Source organism: Cetorhinus maximus, chromosome 6 (genome assembly GCF_964194155.1).
Source record: "Cetorhinus maximus chromosome 6, sCetMax3.hap1.1, whole genome shotgun sequence".
Taxonomy (NCBI): Eukaryota; Metazoa; Chordata; class Chondrichthyes; order Lamniformes; family Cetorhinidae; genus Cetorhinus; species Cetorhinus maximus.
In genome coordinates, this window is record NC_135884.1 from 31,424,106 (window position 1) to 31,445,768 (window position 21,663).

At 43.5% G+C, this 21,663-nt stretch overlaps 1 protein-coding gene across 1 annotated transcript in view; it reads left to right on the forward strand.

Moving 5' to 3' along the window:
- cacna2d3a (calcium channel, voltage-dependent, alpha 2/delta subunit 3a) overlaps positions 1–21,663 on the forward strand; it is a 1,007,885-nt gene that overhangs the window by 694,425 nt on the left and 291,797 nt on the right. Inside the window, exons 18-21 of the mRNA XM_078543510.1 lie at positions 11,639–11,722; positions 15,235–15,306; positions 16,445–16,506; positions 16,617–16,684. Of these exons, the coding sequence (XP_078399636.1) occupies positions 11,639–11,722; positions 15,235–15,306; positions 16,445–16,506; positions 16,617–16,684 (286 nt within the window). The remainder of the gene's footprint in view (positions 1–11,638; positions 11,723–15,234; positions 15,307–16,444; positions 16,507–16,616; positions 16,685–21,663) is intronic.

Here is a 21,663-nt window from a genome sequence, read left to right on the forward strand (position 1 = left end):
CAAAGTAGAGATAATTAGTGCACGTCAGAGAGTCAAAAACAGGAGAGAGAGCACTCACAGTTGCATTGAGAGAGGGTTGATGCGGTGCAGGATTCTCACGTGGGTGTTCGCTGCCAACCTCACCATCACTGGAGACATGGTCCATGCCCTCACCAGTCAGTGTGATGGCACACCCCTCAAAGTCAGTGAGGGACCTAATGTGGGCCACTCCACCTCTGGTCTGGGACCTCTCCCTGCTGATGTGAGCCAGCTTCTCCTGCATGAAAACAGCTGTACAGAGTTTGAGCAGGATACATGGCACAGTGTGGAATGTTTATGTGGTGAGTGGAGCCATGGGTAGGATGAGGACGTGAGCTCCAGAGGATATGAGCCTGATGGAGATGTGAGGGTGTGTGTGAGAGTTAGTTGTGTTGTCATTTGAGGTGTGAGATCCCTGTGGATGTGTGATGTGTTTGTGAGTGTGAGTTGAGAGTGATGTGATGGTTGCCTTACCCTGGCGGAATTAATGAGAGCATTCATCCTCTTCCTGCGCTGAATGGCTGACCTCCTCTGTGCTCCTGTGGCACTAACCACCGCTGCCATCACCTCCCAGGCAGGATTGGTGACTCTGGTGAACCTCCTGCAGCCAGAGCAGGGGTAGATGACATCGCGGCCGCCTTCCACTACGTCCAGCAGGCGCCCCAGAGAGGTGTCACTAAATTTGGGGGTTGCCATTTCACTTATTTTCGGGGCCATCTGTGGCCTGGAGCTGTCCTAGTCTGTAGACATGAAGCAGGCTGCACTCTGGTGCACTTTAAATATGGTGCCCGAAGCAAGGAAGCGCGGAGGTCACGGCGTGACAGGCAAATCCAAGCCCACCCGCCAGCGATCCAGCATGTTTCCATGAATTATTAACGAGACAGGATGCACCAGGAAGGGAACAATTTGGCATGAAAACCCATCGTTGCGGCTGGCGGTGAAACATCTTTTATCACACCCATGAGCGCGCTTAGTGCGAATCAGGGACGATTCCACCCTTACTGTTCCTAACTTCTTATTGTCATTGGTATTTGCATTGTTGAAGGGCATGTACACCTTATTTCATTTTTGTATGTGTCTTAAATTAAGTGTTTAATGTTTGTTGGACGTTTTGTTTTGGCACAATCATATTATGAAATACAACAGCAAAGGCTGTGCTGGTAACATGGGCTGAGGAAATGGGTAACCAACAGAGATGCAACTGCAACTAACATAAAAAGGGAATCTCAAGGTCTACTATAAGCATATAAATAATAAAAGGGTGGTAAAAGAAAGAGTAGGGCCCATTAGGGATAAAAAAGAGCACGTGGAGGCTGGAGAAATAGTGGAGGTATTAAACAAGTACTTTGCACCTGTTTTTACGAAGGAAGAAGATGCTACCCAGGCTGAGGTGAGAGAAGAGTTAACTAGTACATTCGAAGAATTTACAACTGAGAAGGAGGAGGTGTTAGAAAGGCTATCTTTACTTGAAATAGATTATGTACCAAGACCGGATGAGATGCATCTAAGGGTACTTTCGGAAGTGAGAGTGGAGATTGCAGAGGCACCAGTGATAATCTTCCAGTCTTCCTTAGTCACAGGTGTGGTGGCAGAGGACTGGAGAATTGTGAATGTTGCACCCTTGTTCAAAAAGGGGTGCAAGGATAATGCTGGCAACTGCAGAACAGTCACTTTGATTTCAGCGGCAGGGAAACTTCTGGAAACTATGGTTCGGGCCAAAATCAATAATCACTTAGACAAGTGCATGATAATTAAGGAAAGCCAGCATTAAGGGAAGATCATGTTTAACTAACTTGTTGGAGGTTTTGAGGAGATAACAGAGAAGGTTAACAAGTGCAATGATGTTGATGTGGTATATATGGATCTTCAAAAGGCTTTTGGTACAGTGCTACACAACAGGCTTGTGAGCAAAATTCTAGCTCATGAAATGAAAGGGCAAGTTGGCACTTGGATATGAAATTGGTTGAGTGACAGGAAACAGAGAGTAGTGATAAATGGGTGTTGTTCAGATTGGAGGAAGGTTTGTAGTGGAGTTCCCCAGGGGCCAGTGTTGGGACCCTTGGTCTTCCTGATACATATTAATGACCTAGACTATGGGCATGATTTCAAAATTTGCAAATGATACCAAGATTGGAAATATTGTCAACAGTGATGAGGAAAGACTTGAACTTCAAAAGGACATAGACATATTGATGAATTGGGCAGACAAGCGGCAGATGAAGTTCAATGTAGAGAAGTGTGAGGTGATTTGTTCTGGCAGGAAGAATATGGAGAGACAGTATAAAATAAAGCGAGAAACTCTAAAGGAGGTGCAGGAACAGAGGGACCTCGATTATATGCACATAAGTCATTGAAGTTGGCAGGGCATGCTGAGAGAGCAGTTAATAAAGCATATATTATCTTAGACAAAAACAAAAACACCTGGAAAAACTCAGCAGGTCTGGCAGCATCTGCGGAGAAGAACACAGTTAACGTTTCGAGTCTGAATGACCCTTCAACAGAACTAAGTAAAAATAGAAGAGAGGTGAAATATAAGCTGGTTTAAGGGGGGGGGGTGGGACAAGTAGAGCTGGATAGAGGGCCAGTGATAGGTGGAGATAGCCAAAAGATGTTATAGACAAAAGGACAAAGAGGTGTTGAAGGTGGCGATATTATCTAAGAAATGTGCTAATTAAGGGTAGAAAGCAGGACAAGCAAGGTACAGATAGCCCTAGTGGGGGTGGGGTGGGGTGAAGGAATCGAAAAAGGCTAAAAGGTAGAGATAAAACAATGGATGGAAATACATTTAAAATAATGGAAATAGGTGGGAAAAGAAAAATCTATATAAATTATTGGGAAAAAAATGTGGGGGGGGATTGGAAAGGGGGTGGGGATGGAGGAGAGAGTTCATGATCTAAAATTGTTGAACTCAACATTCAGTCCGGAAGGCTGTAAAGTGCCTAGTCGGAAGGTGAGGTGCTGTTCCTCCACCTCATCTTCCGACTAGGCACTTTACAGCCTTCCGGACTGAATATTGAGTTCAACAATTTTAGATCATGAACCCTCTCCTCCATCCCCACCCCCTTTCCGATCCCCCCCCTTTTTTCCCAATAATTTATATAGATTTTTCTTTTCCCACCTATTTCCATTATTTTTAAATGTATTTCCATCCATTGTTTTATCTCTACCTTTTAGCCTTTTTCGATTCCTTCACGCCACCCCACCCCTACTAGGGTGATCTGTACCTTGCTTGTCCTGTTTTCTACCCCTAATTAGCACATTCCTTAGATAATATCACCACCTTCAACACCTCTTTGTCCTTTTGTCTGTGACATCTTTTGGTTATCTCCTCCTATCACTGGCCCTCTATCCAGCTCTACTTGTCCCACCCCCCCTTAAACCAGCTTATATTTCACCTCTCTTCTATTTTTACTTAGTTCTGTTGAAGGGTCATTCGGACTCGAAACGTTAACTGTGTTCCTCTCCGCAGATGCTGCCAGACCTGCTGAGTTTTTCCAGGTATTATTGTTTTTGTTTTGGATTTCCAGCATCCACAGTTTTTTGCTTTTATATATTATCTTAGGCTTTATTAATAGGAACATTGAGTACAAGAGGAAGGAGGTCATGTTGAACTTGTATAAGACACTGGTTACGCCTCATCCAGTTGTACTGCCACTGTACTGCGTCCAGTTCTGGGTGCCATACCTGAGGAAGGATGTGAAGAAATTAGAGAGAGTACAGAAGAGATTCACAAGAATGATTCCAGGGCTAAAGAACTGTAACTATGAGGATAGATTGGAGAGGTTGGGACTGTTTGCCTTGGAGAAAAGAAGGCTGAGAGGAGACCTGATAGAGTTGTTCAAGATCCTAAGGAGTATGAAGGTAAACATGAGAAACTGTTCCCACTCAAGAGAGCATCAAGAACTAGAGGGCACAGATATGAGGAAATATTTTTTCACCCGGAGGGTGGTTGGAGTCTGGAATGAACTTCCTGAGGGGGTGGTGGAGGCAGATTCGATCGAGGTATTCAGTAGAGAATTGGATTGCTATCTGAAAAGAGAGAATGTGCAAGGTTATGGGGATAAGGCAGAGGAGTGGGACTGGATAGAATGCTCTTTTAGAGAGCCAGTGCAGACTCAATGGGCTGAAAGGGCTCCTTCTGCACTGTAAAGATTCCATGAATTAGCTTAAAATAAATCAGAAAATTAGATCATTGACGCAGTTGGGTCGGTGCATAAATGAGAAATACAAAAAGATGGACAGGAAACAGCCAACTAGTCCATCAATCCAGTCCCAACGTTAGAATCATGGCTTCGAAGAGACATATATCCAAGGGTGGGCACTCATTACCAACCAGTAGACAGAAGATGATCCAGCACACAGTCCATCCAGAAAGAAGAAGACAAAGAACAACATCTCTAAACTGAAAAAATAATCTTGCAAAAAGATGTTTTAATATCAGTAACGTAATAATAAAGAGGACTGCACTTTGATGTGGGTTTCATTCCAATTAGCAGTTAGTTCTCACATTTTCCAGCCAAACTGTAATGAATGTAATTTGCATCATCCAGATCATTAAGCAGAATGTTCCACCTTGCAGAAAAATCTGATATTCCATCAAATGATGTTGAGATTTTTCTCGTCACCTGAGCTGTTTGGGAATGTTGGTGTCATATCTCTGCCATCAACCTTAACACCATTAGCCTACACTTCTGCTGTGGAGACCACAGAGGCTGCCAGACCTGCTGAGTATCTCCAGCGTTTTCTGCCTTTATTTCAGATTTCCAGAATTCTGCAATATTTTGCTTAATGTATGAAGACAAATATCTATCCCAAGAGTTACAAAAAAGAAAAAGAAAATACTGAAATATAGCTTTTTCTTATAATTAACTAAGAAAACTATAATTTTAACGTATGTATGAGCAGACTCAATTAGTCTTTGTTGTGAATGAGGGTAGACTGCCATCTTGTGGCTTTTTGTGATCTATGTGTTTACTTTAGATTAATAATGGTTCTATCTAATAAAAACTATGGGCAGAATTTAGCCGTTGTTGGGCGGGCTTGGTGGGGGTGGTCGGGAAGCCTACCGCCGCCTGCGATCGGGGCCGGACTGCGATTGCACACTGGTCAGCGCTGCCTGTGGGGGGGGGGGGGTGCGAGCGTGAACTTCATGCATGTGCACGAGTGCGTGCTTGCAAATCTCCCTGAGGCACAGAGCTGCCTCAGGGAATTGAACATTTTTCCAAATATAAAATAAGGATTTCAAAAATGTAATAAAACATGTCCCTTCATGTGACTCTGTCACATGAGCAAAGATATGTTATAAATGAAATGTAAATTTTTTTTATTTTCTTTTTATTTTTTGTTGGAAACCTCATCCCGCCTGTGGATGAGGTTTCCTAAAAAGTGCAAAGGCCGCTTGGCCTTTTTGCCTGCCCGCTAACCGTAAGGTTGGATGGGCAGTGAAAAGTTTCTTTTAAGTACCTTTTTAATGGCCTTAATAGGCCTTTTAATTGTCGGCGGGTGCACTGCTGACCGAAATATCGCACGACTGCGCGTTGTCGTTGGGATGCTCGCCTGACATCAACGCACGTCATTTTACGATCAAGCGGGTCAGGCGTGCGCCCGCTCACCGAGGTAAAAATTTTGCCCTGTGCTGAATATTGACAAGGCAGAAATGGTGCATATTCCATGTTTAGAATCACTCACTTGACTTATTTCAGGTTCAGTTGTGAATGCTCAGATTTAACCTACTATAGGCTTAAAGGAGTTTCTATTATGTCTAGCTATAAGATTGCATAAATTGAGTGCCACCACAGATGCCCTGTAACACTCGATGTCACAATTAATCATAATCTACCACAATTCACACAAGTGTATTCTGGGTTAATTTAATTCACATGATTCATACTTATCATGTGAGGATTCCCAACATTGATCCACCCAGCCACAACTATCATCCAACTTCTACTTCCTCAATACCAGAAAAATCCCCAGCAATCAGTAAAACTCCAGATTCAATAATGTAACTGTGCTGTTGCTTGCTTTATTGCAGTGCAACTTAGTGATATCACATCAAATAATTTTTAAAGAGGAACTTGATTAACTACTGTTTTCCCTCTGTTTTACCACTGCCAATACCTCTTCTGTCAGTGTGGTTCACGGCCGCTTTTCTCTTAGTTCACCAATTTATTCAATATAGCTTGTGGCTTCTGTTTAAAAAAATCTCTTCCCTCTTTCTCACCCAATCACTGTTCTCCTCCGTGGAGTCTGTGATTGCCAAAGAAGGAGAAATTAGGCAGAAAACTTGGTCAAATAGATGGATTTTATGGAGGGTCTCAAAGGAAAAGAGGTAGGCACATGGGGAGAGGGGTTTGGGGAAGAAACCCCAGAGCATGAAAACAAGGTGCCTGAAGGCACTCTCAATACTAGAGTGGTCAGGCAGGGAGGGGGGATGCACAAGGCCAAAGTCAAAGGAGCAGAATGTTCAGGGAGGGCTTGGATTAATGGTCTAGAGGAGGTTCAGGTAGGAAGGGGTGAGGCCATGATCATATTTAAACATGAAGTTGAGATTGTTAAGTTTCAGGCATTGGGGATCTGGAAGTCACTGTACATCAGTGAGGAGCGGGGTCAAAGGCCATCAGGACTTGGTGTGGCACAAATACATTGTCAGTAGAATTTTAGATAGGATAAAGTTTATGGCCAAGCAGGAGATCAATGGAATAGTGAAGTCTGAAGATTAAGGTGTGTAAGGGTGTCTCAGCAGCAGACAGGCTGAAGTAAGGTTGGAAGCAGGCAATCTTACAGAGGTGAAACAAAGCTAGAAGCTCAGCTAAGAGTTGAACATCGAAGTTGTGAACAGTCAGGTTCAAACCAAGACAGTAGCCAGGGAGGAGGTTGGAGTCATTGGAATGGGTACGGAGTTGGTGGCAAGATCGAAGATAATGGCTTCAGTTTTCTCAAAAAAACATAGAATGACAGAAGGTGGCCATTTGGCTCATCATGCCTGTGCGGACTCTTTGAAAAAGCATTCTCATCAGTCCTACTCCTCTGCTCTTTCCTGTAGCCTTACAAATATCCTCTTTTTGAGTATATTTCTAATTATCTTTTGAAAGTTATCATTGAATCTGCATCGATTACGTTTTCAGGTAATGGATTCCAGATTGTAACAAGTTGCTGCATAAAAGAATGTTCTCATTTCTTCCCTGAACTTTTGGCCAATGATGTGAAAGCTGTGTCCTCTGGTTACCACCTGCCAGTGGAAACAGTGTTCCCCCGTTTACTCTATCAAAACCTTTGATCATTTTGAACACTTTTATCAAATCTGCACTTAACTTTCTCTTCTTTAAGGAGAATAATTTTCCAATCTCTCCAGATAGAAGCCTCTCCAAGCTTCTCCAGATGGATAGACAGACAGACAGACAGACAGACAGACAGACAGACAGACAGATAGATAGATAGATAGATAGATAGATAATTGGCTTATTGAAAAATCATGATGGTGTCAGGTGCTGAATTGTGATCACAATACAAATAAAATAACTAATCATAATTCACAACATAGTTATAGACAATCATTAAAATAGAAATTAAGCTAAAATAATAATAAGAGGATTGCAGAAATGTGATAATTTCAGCATGCAAGTAATTGCAATGTGTTGCAAAATGCAGGTCTTCTTAACCAGTGATTTGTAAAGGATTATAATATAAGGTTTAACTTAACAAAATTACAGCTCTTCCAATTCTGGCTGCCTGATGAGCAGACAGCACAAAGATAGAGGAGAGTTTGAGAGACGTGATGGAGAGGTAGAACTGGCAGTCATGCACTTACATGTGGAAACTATGCTACAAATTATGTTGTCAAGTGGCACCATGCAGATGAAGAGAAGGTTAATTAAAATGGATCCTTGGGGGCTCCCAGTTTGATGGTTCAGAGACGGGAGGAGAAATGAGATATATTCAGCCTACAATCAGTTACAATGCTGGAAAAGGAGGTGATACAGTGAAAGAGAATGATTACATAGGGCAGAATTCTCCCTTTGGCAAGCGGGGGCGGGGCCCGCTCGCCGACGCATAAAATGACGTGCGATGATGTCGAGCGGGTGTCCCAACATCACCGCGCGTCATTTAGATTTTCAGTTCAGCGGGCGCGCAGCTGAGTCAGCTGCACGCCCACCAAACTGTCAAAGGCCTATTGAAAAGTAATTAAAACAGTTAAAGGAGCTGCCCGTCCAACCTTAAGGTTGGCGGGCAGGCAAAGAGCCCAGGCGGCCTTCAGAAAAAACATGAAACTTCATCCATGGGCAGGATGAGGTTTTGTGAGGGATTTAAAATTTGTGTTACATTTTTAATAAAAGTAATTGGCATGTCCCAACTCGTGTGACAGTGTCACATGAGGGGACATGTCAATAAAGTATTTCTCATCGTTTACTATCTTTTTAAAAGTAACGCTGATCTCCCTGAGGCAGTACTTTGCCTCAGGGAGATCTGTGCGCTCATTCGTGCGCACTCCTGGCTTAGTGAATCCCTGCCCACACAGGGAGCACATAGGGCTTCCTGGCGCACATCACGCTGGGTAGGCCTTAATTGGCCCACCCACGTAAAATGGTGGCGCGCCCCCAACTGGGATGCCAATCGGGAACCCACCCACTCGTGCCTGCTCCCGCATAACCCCCCCGATGGGGGGAAAATGCTGCCCATAGTCTTGTGTAGAAATAAAGACGGTGTGACTAATCACGTTGAAGGCTGCAGAGAGGCCAAAGAGGATAAGATAGGATAATACACAATGATCACAATATCAGAGAATATTGTTTTGGTGCTATAAGAACAGCAAGAACCTTGGTGATAAGAGCTACACTTCTGCTCAGTAATTTTGGTGGGCAGGCAGTGGAAAATATAGCCTGGTGGTGGTTTCAATAAAGGGCAAGGTGTCAGCACCCATGAGTCAAGCTTCAGTAAAATTGCATTCCAATACATTAGCTAAAACAACCTGCCATCCAGCAAAGGCACAGCAGAATCAGCAGTATATATTTTAAAGTATATAGTTTTCAAAAATCAAGGAGCAATAAGCCCACCAAATATGTGCAATGTTATATTCTGTATTGCATTGTATATTTCTGTAACATCATGATAATGTGAACTTTGTGGCAGGGCAATATGCAACTTAAAATGACTAAAATGTTGTGAATAAATGGCAGTCCTATTTTCTGGTTGTTGTTCCTTTAACAGCCCAATATCTCATAGTAGTTTAGAATTTTTGCCCCTGTGTTTAGAAAACATATAAATGTAAATGTAAGTGCAATTTTTATACCAATTTTATAATATTAAAACATTTACTTTCCACTTACATGTCTTGGCTCGGTGATGGTTTCTGATGGTCTAATAGGTATATGTCAGTCCGCAGGAGCGTTCGTGTGTTCCATGGGAAAGGCTAGAAATATGGGCAGAATTTTGCCCTTGATGGGTGGGCGGGCCTGACCGACTCGGTGGTGGGCAGGCAGCTGATCACCGCCGCTGAAACGCCGCCGCCATTTTAAGTGGGCGGGCCAATTAAGGCCCGCCCAGCGTGCCGCCCGATGGGAAGCGCTATGCACTTCCTGTGCGGGGTGGGGGGAGGGATTCCCCAACTGCCAGAGTGCACACGTCTCCCTGAGGCTAAGTGATGCCTCAGGGAGATCACTGAAACTCTGTAAAACTCTAAAAATAGAAAAATTTAAAAATCATTAACGTGACCCCCTCATGTGAAAATGTCACACGAGATGGGACATTTTAGTGAAGAACACAAACACTTTATTAAAAATTTTAAACCCGATATCAAACCTCATCCCGCCACTGGATGAGGTTTTTAAAAAAATCACTTACCCGCCTGCCCGTCGGGACCGTGCGCCAAGCTGAAGTTCGCACGGGCCCCTCAAAATCCTGGTCGATTGGAGAGTTAATGGCCTTAACAAGGCCTTTAATTAATGGTGGGCGCACGTCCCGCTGCATAGCGCGCCCACCGACTGAAACATTGCGATGCCGCGCGCTGACGTCGGGACACTTGCACGATGTCAGCGGGCAACATTTTAAGCGCTGGCGTGCGGACTCCGTCACCTGCACGCCAGCCAGAAGATTCTGCCCACTGATTCTGTCTCCTCTCCCTGCTCCCAGATTGGAACATTGTGGCACAGCAGTGTAAAGCACTTAGGATATGGGAACATACAAAATTGATGGGCAGGAAAAGACAGGCTAGTTCATCAAACCTCCCACAAAATATAATAGTCTGTGCATTACAAAAATGTATTTGTATTCAGAACTGCGGAGCAAAGAAAGCATAATTCTATTCTCATTTGTAATGACAATTGGAGGCAGCTCACCCTGTTTTAAGATTGTAAGTTTGACTCTCTTTCAACATTTTCAAGGTATTAGCACAGTTACCACAATGTTACATGAAAAAAAAGCCAGAAGAGCACATATTCTGATTGCATGTAGCTACTGCTATTGTAAACACATATCTTAATAAGTGAATATTTATAGACAATTAGCGCTGCAACTAAACATTATCCACAAAGAATTCTTCGTGTGATATAGTGTGGTACTTGTGGAAAGAGTGATGGTGAACCTACATTTTTTATATGACATGATCTATATAAAGTCTTTAACAGTAATCATTGAGAAATTGGACATAACAGCATAGAGGAACACTGTGGGGATACTTCCCTCTTTGGGTATCTGCTGAGCACACAGTGAGACGTTGAGATTCAACAGGGAGGTGCTGGCAAATTATATTCATCACCTGACCCCAGTCAGGTGGCACAGTGGCATAAAATTGAATGTAAATATCACCTGGTGATTTCCTGTCTCAAGTTTCCTACAAGTTTCAAATCACTTGTAAATGACAGTGGGGAGGTAATGCCTAGAAAAACCATTCAATTACCTTGCCTAATACCTCCTATTACCAATGACCAAGGAACTGGCAGAAGATGGACGGAGGTATTTCCTGGGCCAGTGATGTAACACCATTTGAACTCCCCTCAGAGGAAAAGCGCCAAGTGGTTCAGATTTCAGTCCCCCAAAACGTACCTGATTTTACGTACCTGTCTTTGTCCTCAGGCCTATCTCCAGGTTTTTCTGCCCCTTTAAAGCAGCTCTCATCTTTGCTGTTATTGCAGAGGGTGTCCCATCAGCCCCACCTGTCTTTTCTGTGCTGTCGGTGGAGGCCTCCCTCTTGATGTTAGAAGTCTCACTGTTGCATGGATTGAGAAAAATCCAGCTCTATAACTTATAAAACAACTTTTCAAACTGATAACAGGTGACGCCATGGCAATACTCCAATTTTTCATGGATGAGAGATGTGTCAGTGAGAAGACAAAGAAGTCAATTTTTCTGACTACTGGTGTGGCTTGTATTGGGCACTGGTGCAGCCTCCTGAATGGTAGCCTAACTCTGTGCCACAAATGCAGCTGTAGCACATTGAGTTCATCGACTTGATCACTAGTTCAAATGGTGATTGGAAACTACTTGAGTCATGAACAATTAGAAAAAAGTCAAGTCCTATAATTGTTTTGTGTATTCATTATTTTGGATCTAACTGTTTTGAACTCAAAGGTGGGGTAAAGTTGTATTCATAAAAAAGTTAGTTAATGTTTTGTGTTTTAAAAAGTATGAAGAAGGAAAAAGGAGGAGAAAGCCCAATTACAAGAGTGTTGACCTCTCTGAACTGGAATGGGAAGACAAGGATGACATTGTAAGTCCCTATTTAGTTTTAACGTTTTCTAGATTGCAAGATCATGGGCTGGATTTTTGCGAATTTGGGAAGACTCTGTGGATCTTTAAAAATGGCGGGAGGTCCCACCCCCATTTCTGACAGATCCAATATTGCCGGCAAGGAAATGGGGGTGGGCGTAATTCACACAAGAGAGAAACCTGAACTCAGCAGGCCCTTTTGAACTTAGTGCTGAGCTCAGACAGACCCTATTTGGCTGTTGCAAGGGTCTTAACCTGCTATGTGGGAACCACAAATTGAAGGAGTAGACATAAACACTCTTGAAAGGCAGGTAAGGTCTGTTTAACCTTCATGATCTGAAGTTATTTAAACCCCCTGCTCTTTAAACATGCAAAAAACAGGCTGTTGTTGTCATTGAGAGTTTAACAAAACCTTCTGTTGGACTGCTTTGATTGACAGGCTATCAGAAAAAATACATTACCATTGGTCGTGCAGTTTCAGTAGAGTTCTTTGTTGACATTTTCCCCCAAAGAATATTATTGTGTCATTATGAATACTTAGCTGAGTTTCAAAAGCTACAATTATCTCAGCAGAAGATTCTGAGTTTATAGTTTTATTAACAGTTTAAAGATGCTATTAAAATATTAACTGTCTTTGGTGTGTGTGGACTGAATAGAAGTTTATTTTTATAAGAGATTAATCGCTGGAAGAGATTTAAAAGCTTTGAATGTGTTTCTTGAATGGTAGCTTTTTCATTATCAAATGTGTATGAATGAGAGCTTGTTGGAAGTGTATTTTCTTTCATCTCCGCAAGGCACCTGAAGTCTACCCATGGTGGATTCTGGTTAATAGCAATGGAAATGGCATGGAGGTATGAGGGGGCATGGGGTTGGGTGGGGTGGGAGGGGTTAGAAGGTCTGACGGTGAGGGCTAGAGGGCCTGACAGCATCAAAAACAACTGGGATGCAGTCCCAGAGAACCGAAGCATGCCTCATCCGCCCGTCCCCATAGCTACCTAGGATCTGCTCCTGGGGTCGGCAAGTCCGACTCTATCTTGGCCCCACCTCCCCAGAGTGAAAATTGGGTCTAACAGGGTCCTTTAAACTAATTAGGCCTGCCAGACTTGAGCTATCCACCTCAGTAGTGAAAATCCAGCCCCACATTTCATGGGTAGGGTTCTAATTTTGCACTTTTGTTGAGGACCCTCATCTATCAGAAGGTTGAACTGGAAACACAAGTACAATTCGCCCTTTTAAATTATCTAGCATACTCAGTACGTATCCAAACTTCTGTTATTCACAGCCCCTGTATGCAGGACTCCCTGGTGAAAGCATGAAATCAGAATACATTGTAGAGGAAAACTCCCTTTATTGTGCTGCAACATCTATCTTAACCCCAACCCCAGAAAAGTAAAATAAACCCAAAAAAGCTGGAAACGCCTAGCATCCACGGGGAAAGCAGGCAACTGACATTTTCGGATTTTACCTTTCTTCAAAACTGACATATGAGAGATTTCCAAGCATATTGATAGGATCAAAAAAAGAGACTCTTTTTTAATTAAAAGAAAGCACAAATGAACAAAGATAGAGTGGAAAGCATGGAAAATCAGTTGGATGCTGCATTTTGGGTTAATTGTGAAATTGTGCCTTACTCCGGCCCTGTGAAAGCATGTGGGGTTGTTAGGGAGAGCTGGTCACTGGCACTTTGGGAGCATATCTGGCAAACTCCTCCCCACCGACAGGGCCAAAAACTTTAAGGTGAATACTCGGGGCTGGGGGGGGGACGTTGGCTCCCACCCCATTCAAAATATTTTTAAGGTACCCTTGGTTTCACCGCCATGTAAACAAATCACTAAAAGCTAATGTTCTGGTGCTGAAACGAATCTAAAAGGCAAATTGAATGTTGGTTTTTATCTCAAGAGAGGTGGAATTCAGAAGTGAGAAAGTGATGCCTCAGTTCTACAGAACCTTGGTCAGACCCCATCTTGATTATTACATTCAATTTTGGGCACCACACCTCAGGAAATATATATTGATCTTGAAAGGGTTAAAGTGCTGATTCACCAGAATAATAGAAGGGCTTAATGAGTTCAATACTTGTTGGATGATGAAACAGATCCTCTTAGTCAAATAGTAGAAAGAGGCATTAAAGGAATTAATGAAAGAAACAACAACCACTTGCTTTTAAGCATTGTCTTTAACTTAACAAAATGTCCCAATGTTCTTTAAAAGAATTATCAAACACAAATTTGACACTAAATCATATAAAGAGATATTCGATCAGATTCCAAAAGCTTACTCAAATAAGGAGGCTTAAAGCAGTTTCTTAAAGGAGGTAAGAGGGATAGAAAGGCTGAGGGATTTAGGGGGGGGGGGGGTACTCCAGAGTTTAGGGCCTAAGAAAACTGAAGGCACAACAGCCATTAATGGAACAATTAAAATTGACATTGAGAATTAACAGAGCAGAGGCTTCAGGGCCACAAAGTCTGGAAGAGCTTACAGAGATAGGGAGGAGCAAGACCTTGGAGGAATTTGAAAACAACGATGAGAATTTTAAAATCAAGGCAGTGCTTAACAGGAAACCAATGCAGGTCAATGAACACATGGGAGATGGGTGAGTTGGACTTGATGCAAGTTGGGACATGGGCATTTTGAATTACTTCAAGTTGGTGGAGGGTAGAACAAAGGAGGCCAGCCAGGAGTGCATTATAATAATCAAGTCTAGTGGTAACAAATGCCTGGATGAAGGTTTCAGCAGCAAATAAGCTGAAATAAGGGCAGAGTTGGGTGATGTTACAGAGATGGAAATAAACAGCCTTCCTGATGGTGCAGTTACCTGGTCGGAAGCTCATCTCGGGGTCAACTATAACACCAAGGTTGCCAGCAGTCTGGTTCAGCCTCAGACAGTTCCCAGAGAGGGAGGTGGACTTGGTGGCGAGGGAACGAGGTTTGTGACAGGGCCCGAAGACAATGGCTTCTGTCTTCTCAATATTTAGTTAGAGGAAATTTCTACTCATCCAGTACTGGACTTGATGGTAGCTCAGGTTGTGGAAAACCTAAGTATTAATCAAGAAAAGAGGAAGAATGAAAATGAGAAAACTTGATGATCAAATTTAAAATGAAAACGCTTTAAATCTAAAAAGAAAATGCTGGCTCAGTACAGCAGGTCCACCTGTCCCGAATAGTTAAAGGACAGGCTAACAGGAAGAGTACAGTTCCTTCATCCCATCAGTGCTGTGCTTTGACCTTATACCAAAACACCGATAATTTAATTTCCCCTAACAAACTCACCCCAGAAGAATCAATTTACCCCCTGAACGGACATTACCTTAACAATGGGCATCACGAGTTTCCACTGTCATTTTTCTCTCCATATTAAGGCATTTGCCACAAAAGTAAAAAAATTAACTGGACAAGTTTGGTTCCATTGTAGACACCATCATCAATATGAGCAATAGTTTGCTGAAGAAGACAACTGTATTTTTTTCCTTTAGACCTTCTGTGAGAATGTTAATCATTTACATTATTTTATAGCTGCGCAATGGTATGGTAAATCGGAAAACAGGAAAATTTTCCATGGAGGTGAAAAAGACTGTGGAGAAAGGGGTAAGACATTTCTTCCTCTTAAATTAGATCACAAAAAAGTTTTAACAATTCATTTGATCACTTATTTAGAATTGAATTATGCTGAAGAGCCTCCTAATAGTTTTAGGGGGAAATTAGTAATTTGCCACTGAATACTTAGATTTATCTAATGGTACACCTACAAATTTTGAGTGTTGCTGAAAATAGAGACATACTGTTGAAGCTTTCTGTCTTGCACTCATCACAACAATTCACAAGAATACAAATTGTAAAGGGAACAACAATTTACACTTTATGAGAAGATAGTGCTGATGGTTGGCAAGCGGACTCTGATTGGTAGAGGTGTTGCCAAGGGGAATGCACCAAGAACAGTTAACAGCCAAGCTGTTGTTCAAATTCAAACCAGGCAGGTTGACTCTGATTAATCAAGGCATTGCCATGGGGAATGAACCAGTTAATGGCTGACCCCCCAAGCTTTTGTTTAGTTGAAAAAGGCGCAATATGTGGACATGCTCCTGGATCTTCGTGGATCTTCTTTATAAAGTTGCATTACAATTGTCACCTCTGTAAGCATAGAACTTCTGATTGGCTAAATTCACATGCTTAAAACATTCAGATTACATTCCAGTGTACACTGTTGTTACACAGGCAATAACCCATTCAAGTGAATGCACAAAGGAATGTAGTACAAGCTCATTAAACACTTGCAGGTGAACTTTGTTTTTTATGTATGGATTTGTCCAGACCACATGGCAAGTACATGTTCCAGGGATATGTTATGGGGGAAGAAGGTAAGATTAAAGCTATGATTTAGGACATTATTTAGCAGTCAGACACAGAATGTGTAGCAGTGTTCTAACACTTTGTTCTTTTAAATCATTTTGTTCAATTTCAAACTTTGTTGGTCTAGGGTTTCTTACTTGGTACCATTAATGATATAGATATACTTTTATAGACTGTATAAATTATTTAAAGGTAACAGATTTACTGAAATTTCAAAGATGTCTGCAGCAAAGATATCAAGAGATTTACACAAACCTTCTACAGTGGTTAAATGATTTACAAGTATTGAAGCAAAAGCACAAAACAGACTTTCATACAATCTCCAGTAATTTCTAAAGTGCCATTTACTACTGCTGTGTTTTATTTTTCACATTAGAAGCGAGTCTTAGTGATGACAAATGATTACTATTACACAGACATCAAAGGCACTCCATTCAGGTAGGTTTTATCATTTTTCTTATTTGCTAAGATGTCCTGAAATTAGGTTAAAAGTTTCCCAGAAGGTTTTTGATGCCCACATGTAATTGTCTGCAATCTCCTGTGCACAGTCTAGGTGTGGCTTTATCCAGAGGACATGGCAAGTACTTCCTCCAGGGAAACGTTACACTGGAAGAAGGTATGGTTAAAGCTACGAGTTAGAGTAAAATTGTCAAACCTTACAGCGAGAATATAAAAACACCAGCCACTCAATTTTGCCAGGTCTCTTGATGGTGCAAGAACTCCTCATAATAAGTGCTCCCTTTGTCTTACATTTATGTGCAGTCTGTGAAATAGAGTAATTATCTTCTGTTTCATTGTGCCATTTCGTCCAACCTACCTATAAGGGGCAGTTTTCTAAGTTTAACTGCTGATGGTGTTGCCTCAGAAAATCAGCCCATTAATTATCATATAAACCTCCTGTGATGAGAAGAAGTCAATCATGAGAAGTGGTCAGGTTCTGCTGAGAAAGGTGGAAAATGTAAAGACCCATGCTCTTCTCGGGTTAGTCGTAGTGAAAGTTTGGAGAACAGGTTTAGTTCAAGGGAGCTGTCATGCTACTTTCATCACATGAAAGCTGAATGCTGGAAGTTAAAAACCAAGTCTCTCTCATTTGTCCATTCAAGGGATGTCCCCCAGATGATATTGTCCTGAGTGGTAAAGTTCACGAAAGTCTCCCCCGTATTCAGTAAGAGGAAGGATTGGGTGATCGAAAGCTATAGAGATATTTTTGCTCGAGGGTACAGTGCCCCTATTATTATCGATTATTATCCTCAGAGATACACGATCAGCATGGTCATGGATGTTGGCTGGTGACATGAAGTTCTGTCTAAAGGGCACACTGAACAAAAAGGTGTTGATTTAGGGTATCGATAGAAATTGCTTACCCATTTGTTTGGGTAAGGTAAATTTAAAGCGTGGCTTAGTTAACGTTCTGTTACTGTAGGTGTCATTCCAACTTTACCAGTTGAAGATTTTGATTTCTTGTTAGGAAACAACTTAGCTGGGAATAAGGTCTTGCTGTCTGCAGTTGTTTCAGGAAAGCCCATTGAAACTGTTGGATCTGAAATTGTACAAGAAAAAACATGTGACTTAAAAGAATCCACAACTGTCTGTAAATCTGCACCAGAATTAATGTTTTAACTAAAGACATGTCCAAAAAGTCAGAAACTCAGCCTGCTAATTTTAAAGGGACATTGGAGAATCAAGGTGAAAGAGCAAAGTTAATGGCAGCTGAAGACAACGTAAAGCCACCTGAATTAAAGGTGCAGAAAAAGTATGAGCAAGATGAGGCAAAGCAGCTAGCAACAGTACTCAGAGCTAATAATGAAAAAGATGGAAAACATGCTTTGAAGGAGAGTGGGAAAGTTGAGTCCAGTGCTGACACTATGGAGCTACTAGGAAGGATACATGTTCTTGAAAGTAACTTTAAACTTCAAAACAAAGGCAATCACTCTTGCTGGAAAATAATTATGCAAGGCTTGAATATGGTGGGAGGAAGAAAAACAAGAAGAAATCAAGAAAATTTGTGAACTGAATAAAAAGGAATATCAGGCATTCTTAGCTGAACATTAACATAACCTTAACAAAATTCTTAAAGCAGCTAAAAAGGATTTTACTCAACAGAAAAATGAACTTCTTGCACAAAAGGAGGCAGTGTTAAACCCATGTCTCCGAGAAAAGAAAGCCTGAAGGTTTTTAAATCAGGGAGAAGAACTCCAAATGAAGATTGATCCTGAAGTTAAACAGGATGCAAAGAATTCAATTGCTATGAAAGACAACTCGGATGTTTGGTCGGTTGAAACATTTTTCCAGAACTTAGACATTAAAAAACGTGCAGGAACAGAAGCAAATGGAGTTCAGAAGTTCAAAACTGAACAGTGTTTCAGAGTCTGTTTCAAACAGTGGAAACCCTGATGACAATTCAATGTCTAGCTTTAATGAAGTGCAAAGGAAATTGCTGAATCCAGAAGGTAAGAAGTGCAATGACAGGGGATATCTCTTTGGATTCCAATTCACAGCCACCACTTCCCAGAAGGCAGATGGTTTGCCAGTAATTAATAATGTTGTCCTTGACAAAGTTAACAAAACCAAACAATTTGGAAAACCTTAGGGACTATCGCAAATACTATCCCAAGGTCCAGACTGTGCACAATCCAATACAGATTTTAAAAAGCAAACTGAAGAGTACAAAAGCAAGGTACTAGTCTACACAAATCACAATGCTGGTGTTCCTAGAAAAGCTTGAAACCAAGAACCAAAGGCAGTTTCGGTGGAGTTTGATGCTGCAGCCATTTAGACAAAAATTCTGCATGTTGCAGGCTGAAATATGAATTGCAGATGCCCTGTCGAGAGCTAAAGATGGTAACAATGGGCGGTATTTTCCATGCCTGCTGGCGTCAGGCGTGTTCGGCGGCATGAGCAGACAATATGGCAAGAAGGCCAGAAATTGGTTTCATGACGTCGTGAAACCAGTTTGCGATCGTCTGCTCAGCCTGTCGATGGCGGGTTGCATTTCCTGCCATCGGGCGTCAGGAGCCTCATTGTAAGACATTTGCGTATCATTATAAGGCCAGCCTCCCCACTGACCCCCCACCCTACTGGATCGTCCGCCCACAACCACTCCGACGTGTTTGACAACAACAGAACTTCGCTCCTGCACTGCTGTGCGGGCTCAACTCCATCGCTGATGCCATAGTTGGCCTCTAACAGTGTGTACGCAAGAAAGATGCGGGGCAGTTTGATCTCACGCCAGCTTCCCCTTCTCCTCAAGGAGTCAGCCAGGAGCCCTTGGGCAACCATAGGGAAGAGGATCAGCAGGTGCACCCCCCAGGGCCATTCACCCAGGGCTCCATGGTGGGTGCCATCCTACCAGTGTTGAACTCGGTGTGCTGGCTTGCTGGAGCTATCACCTCAGCCTGAAGGCAGTCGGACTCGTCCATTGTGCCTTGCAATCTGAGGAATGCAGTGGACATCCCTTCCTGATGTTCCCGAGCTTGCCTTTGCAGCTCCAGCATCTGTGACATGACCGAGTCCAGAGGCTCGTCATCTGACTCGGACTCAGCAAATTTCTGTTCTCCAGCAGTCCCCCGAGTGCCGGACACCTGGGAAGTCCCTGCCATCACTTACTGTGGATCACCAGACTGTGATCACAAGGCTACTCGAAAGCTAGGTCTCACTGAGGTGTGTGGCTCTACGCTGGTGGAGGGTGTGGGTGAGCGCTGTGATGGGACTTCAATTTCAGTGTCTGTGGGTTCCTCTTCCGTGATATCCTCAGGGCTGGAGTTGAGGGCCTGCCTTCAGGTTCCTCTTCAGAGGTTTCTTTGGGGCTTAATTGGAGGCCCTGTGTGGATCCTCATACACATGGCTCCGCCACGAAGCAGCACTCAGAAGGTGGGAGGTCTCCATTGATGCTTCGGAACATCACGGTCTTGGCCATGGGCTCACACCATCTGGAGATGCAGGTCAGTTCAGATGGACAACTGGAAGAGAACCCCAGCAGGCAAAATTGAAAATGCTCGGGACAGTGAGATGAGTGTGATGGATGAAGGCTCCACATGTGTGGGAGAGTGCTTGGAGGAGGCTCCAAAAGGCCCTGCCACACACACACTTCTCCCTCCAGAATCACTCATGGGCCAGCTGTGTGCAGCTGAACTGCTAGTGGGGGGAATGCAGCAGGAGGATTCGCGAAGCCTGTCAATGAAACTGAAAGACAACATTACACATTATTCAGTGCAAGTGAATATATTTCCAGATTGTAAAATGACAAAATGTGTTCATCCATGCAACCAATTGTGATCAGAATTTATTAACTTTTGAATGCCTTGCACTTCTAGCTGCTGCCCTGACATCCACAGCAGGGGTGGAGACAGCCTCTGATGACTTCGGCGTGGGTCCCCTGGAGGGCTGAGGCCTTGGGGGCTCCGGCTTGCTTTGGCCGTCGTCCTGTGGGCCAGATGCTCCCTATTCAGTGAGAGAGGATGAGGTTGAGGGGTTCACAGGCAAAAGGGAACTGGAGGGAATGGACAGCCTCTGAGGTTCCTGAGTGGATGACTCGGGGGTGTCCAGCTGCCGCTCCTCTTCCCTCTGGGTGCCCGAGGGCCCCAGCCTGATTCCTTGAGGGGAAGGAGCACCTGGGGGGATGTCAAGGTGCCCTGTTTCCCTCTCGTGTTGCCATGGCAGGAACTCACCCAAGGCTCCCGCGATGGAGTGCAGGTCTGTACGTTTCTCCGCATTCGCTGGATCCGTGTCTCCATGGCATCTGCCATCCTTCCCATGGAGACCTCCATATGCGCACATGTGGGCACCACTTTATCAGAGAGCAGGTGGGCGCACTCCTCTGACTCGCGAGCCACTCTTGAGGGCTTCCAGCAGCTCTGCATGATGTTCCCCTGCCTTCTGCTGACTCTCCAGGATGAGTTGCAAGGCCCAGTTCAGAGGCTAGTCATCTGACCCGGATCTCAAAGTGAGCGAGGGGCCTAATGTGGGCCACTCCACCCCTGGCCTGGGACCTCTCCCTGCTGTTGTAAGCAGGCTTCTCCTGCATGAAAACAGATGGAGAGAGTGTGAGCAGGACACATGGCACTGTGTGGAATATGTGTGGTGAGCGGAGCCATGGACAGGAATGAGGATATGAGCTTGAAAGGATATGAGCTTGATGGAGATGTGAGGGTGTGTGTGTGAGTTAGTGGTGTTGTCCCTTGAGGTGTTAGATCCCTGTGGATGTGTGATGGGTTTGTGAGTTGAGAGTGATGAGAAGAGTAAGTTAAACTGGTGGAACAGATGAGACCATTCATCTTGTAGTGGCACCGGGTGGCTGTCCTCTTTTACAGGGCATTGGCACTGACCACCGCTGCCACCGCCTCCCTTCTGGATTAGTGATGTTGCTGTCCATCCTATGGCCAGAGCGGGGGTTGAGGACATCACAACGGGCCTCCAATGCATCCAAAAGGTGCTCAAGGGATGCGTCATTAAACCAGTGGGGTGGGTGGGGTGGTGTTGGCGGCTGTCTTTTTGCCTTTCGGGGCCATGTCTTCTTTGCTGCAGCCGTGGGCTGGAAGCACTGAGAGGTGTGCGCGCAGCTGCACTTTAAATGTGGCACCCGGAGTGATGAGGCAG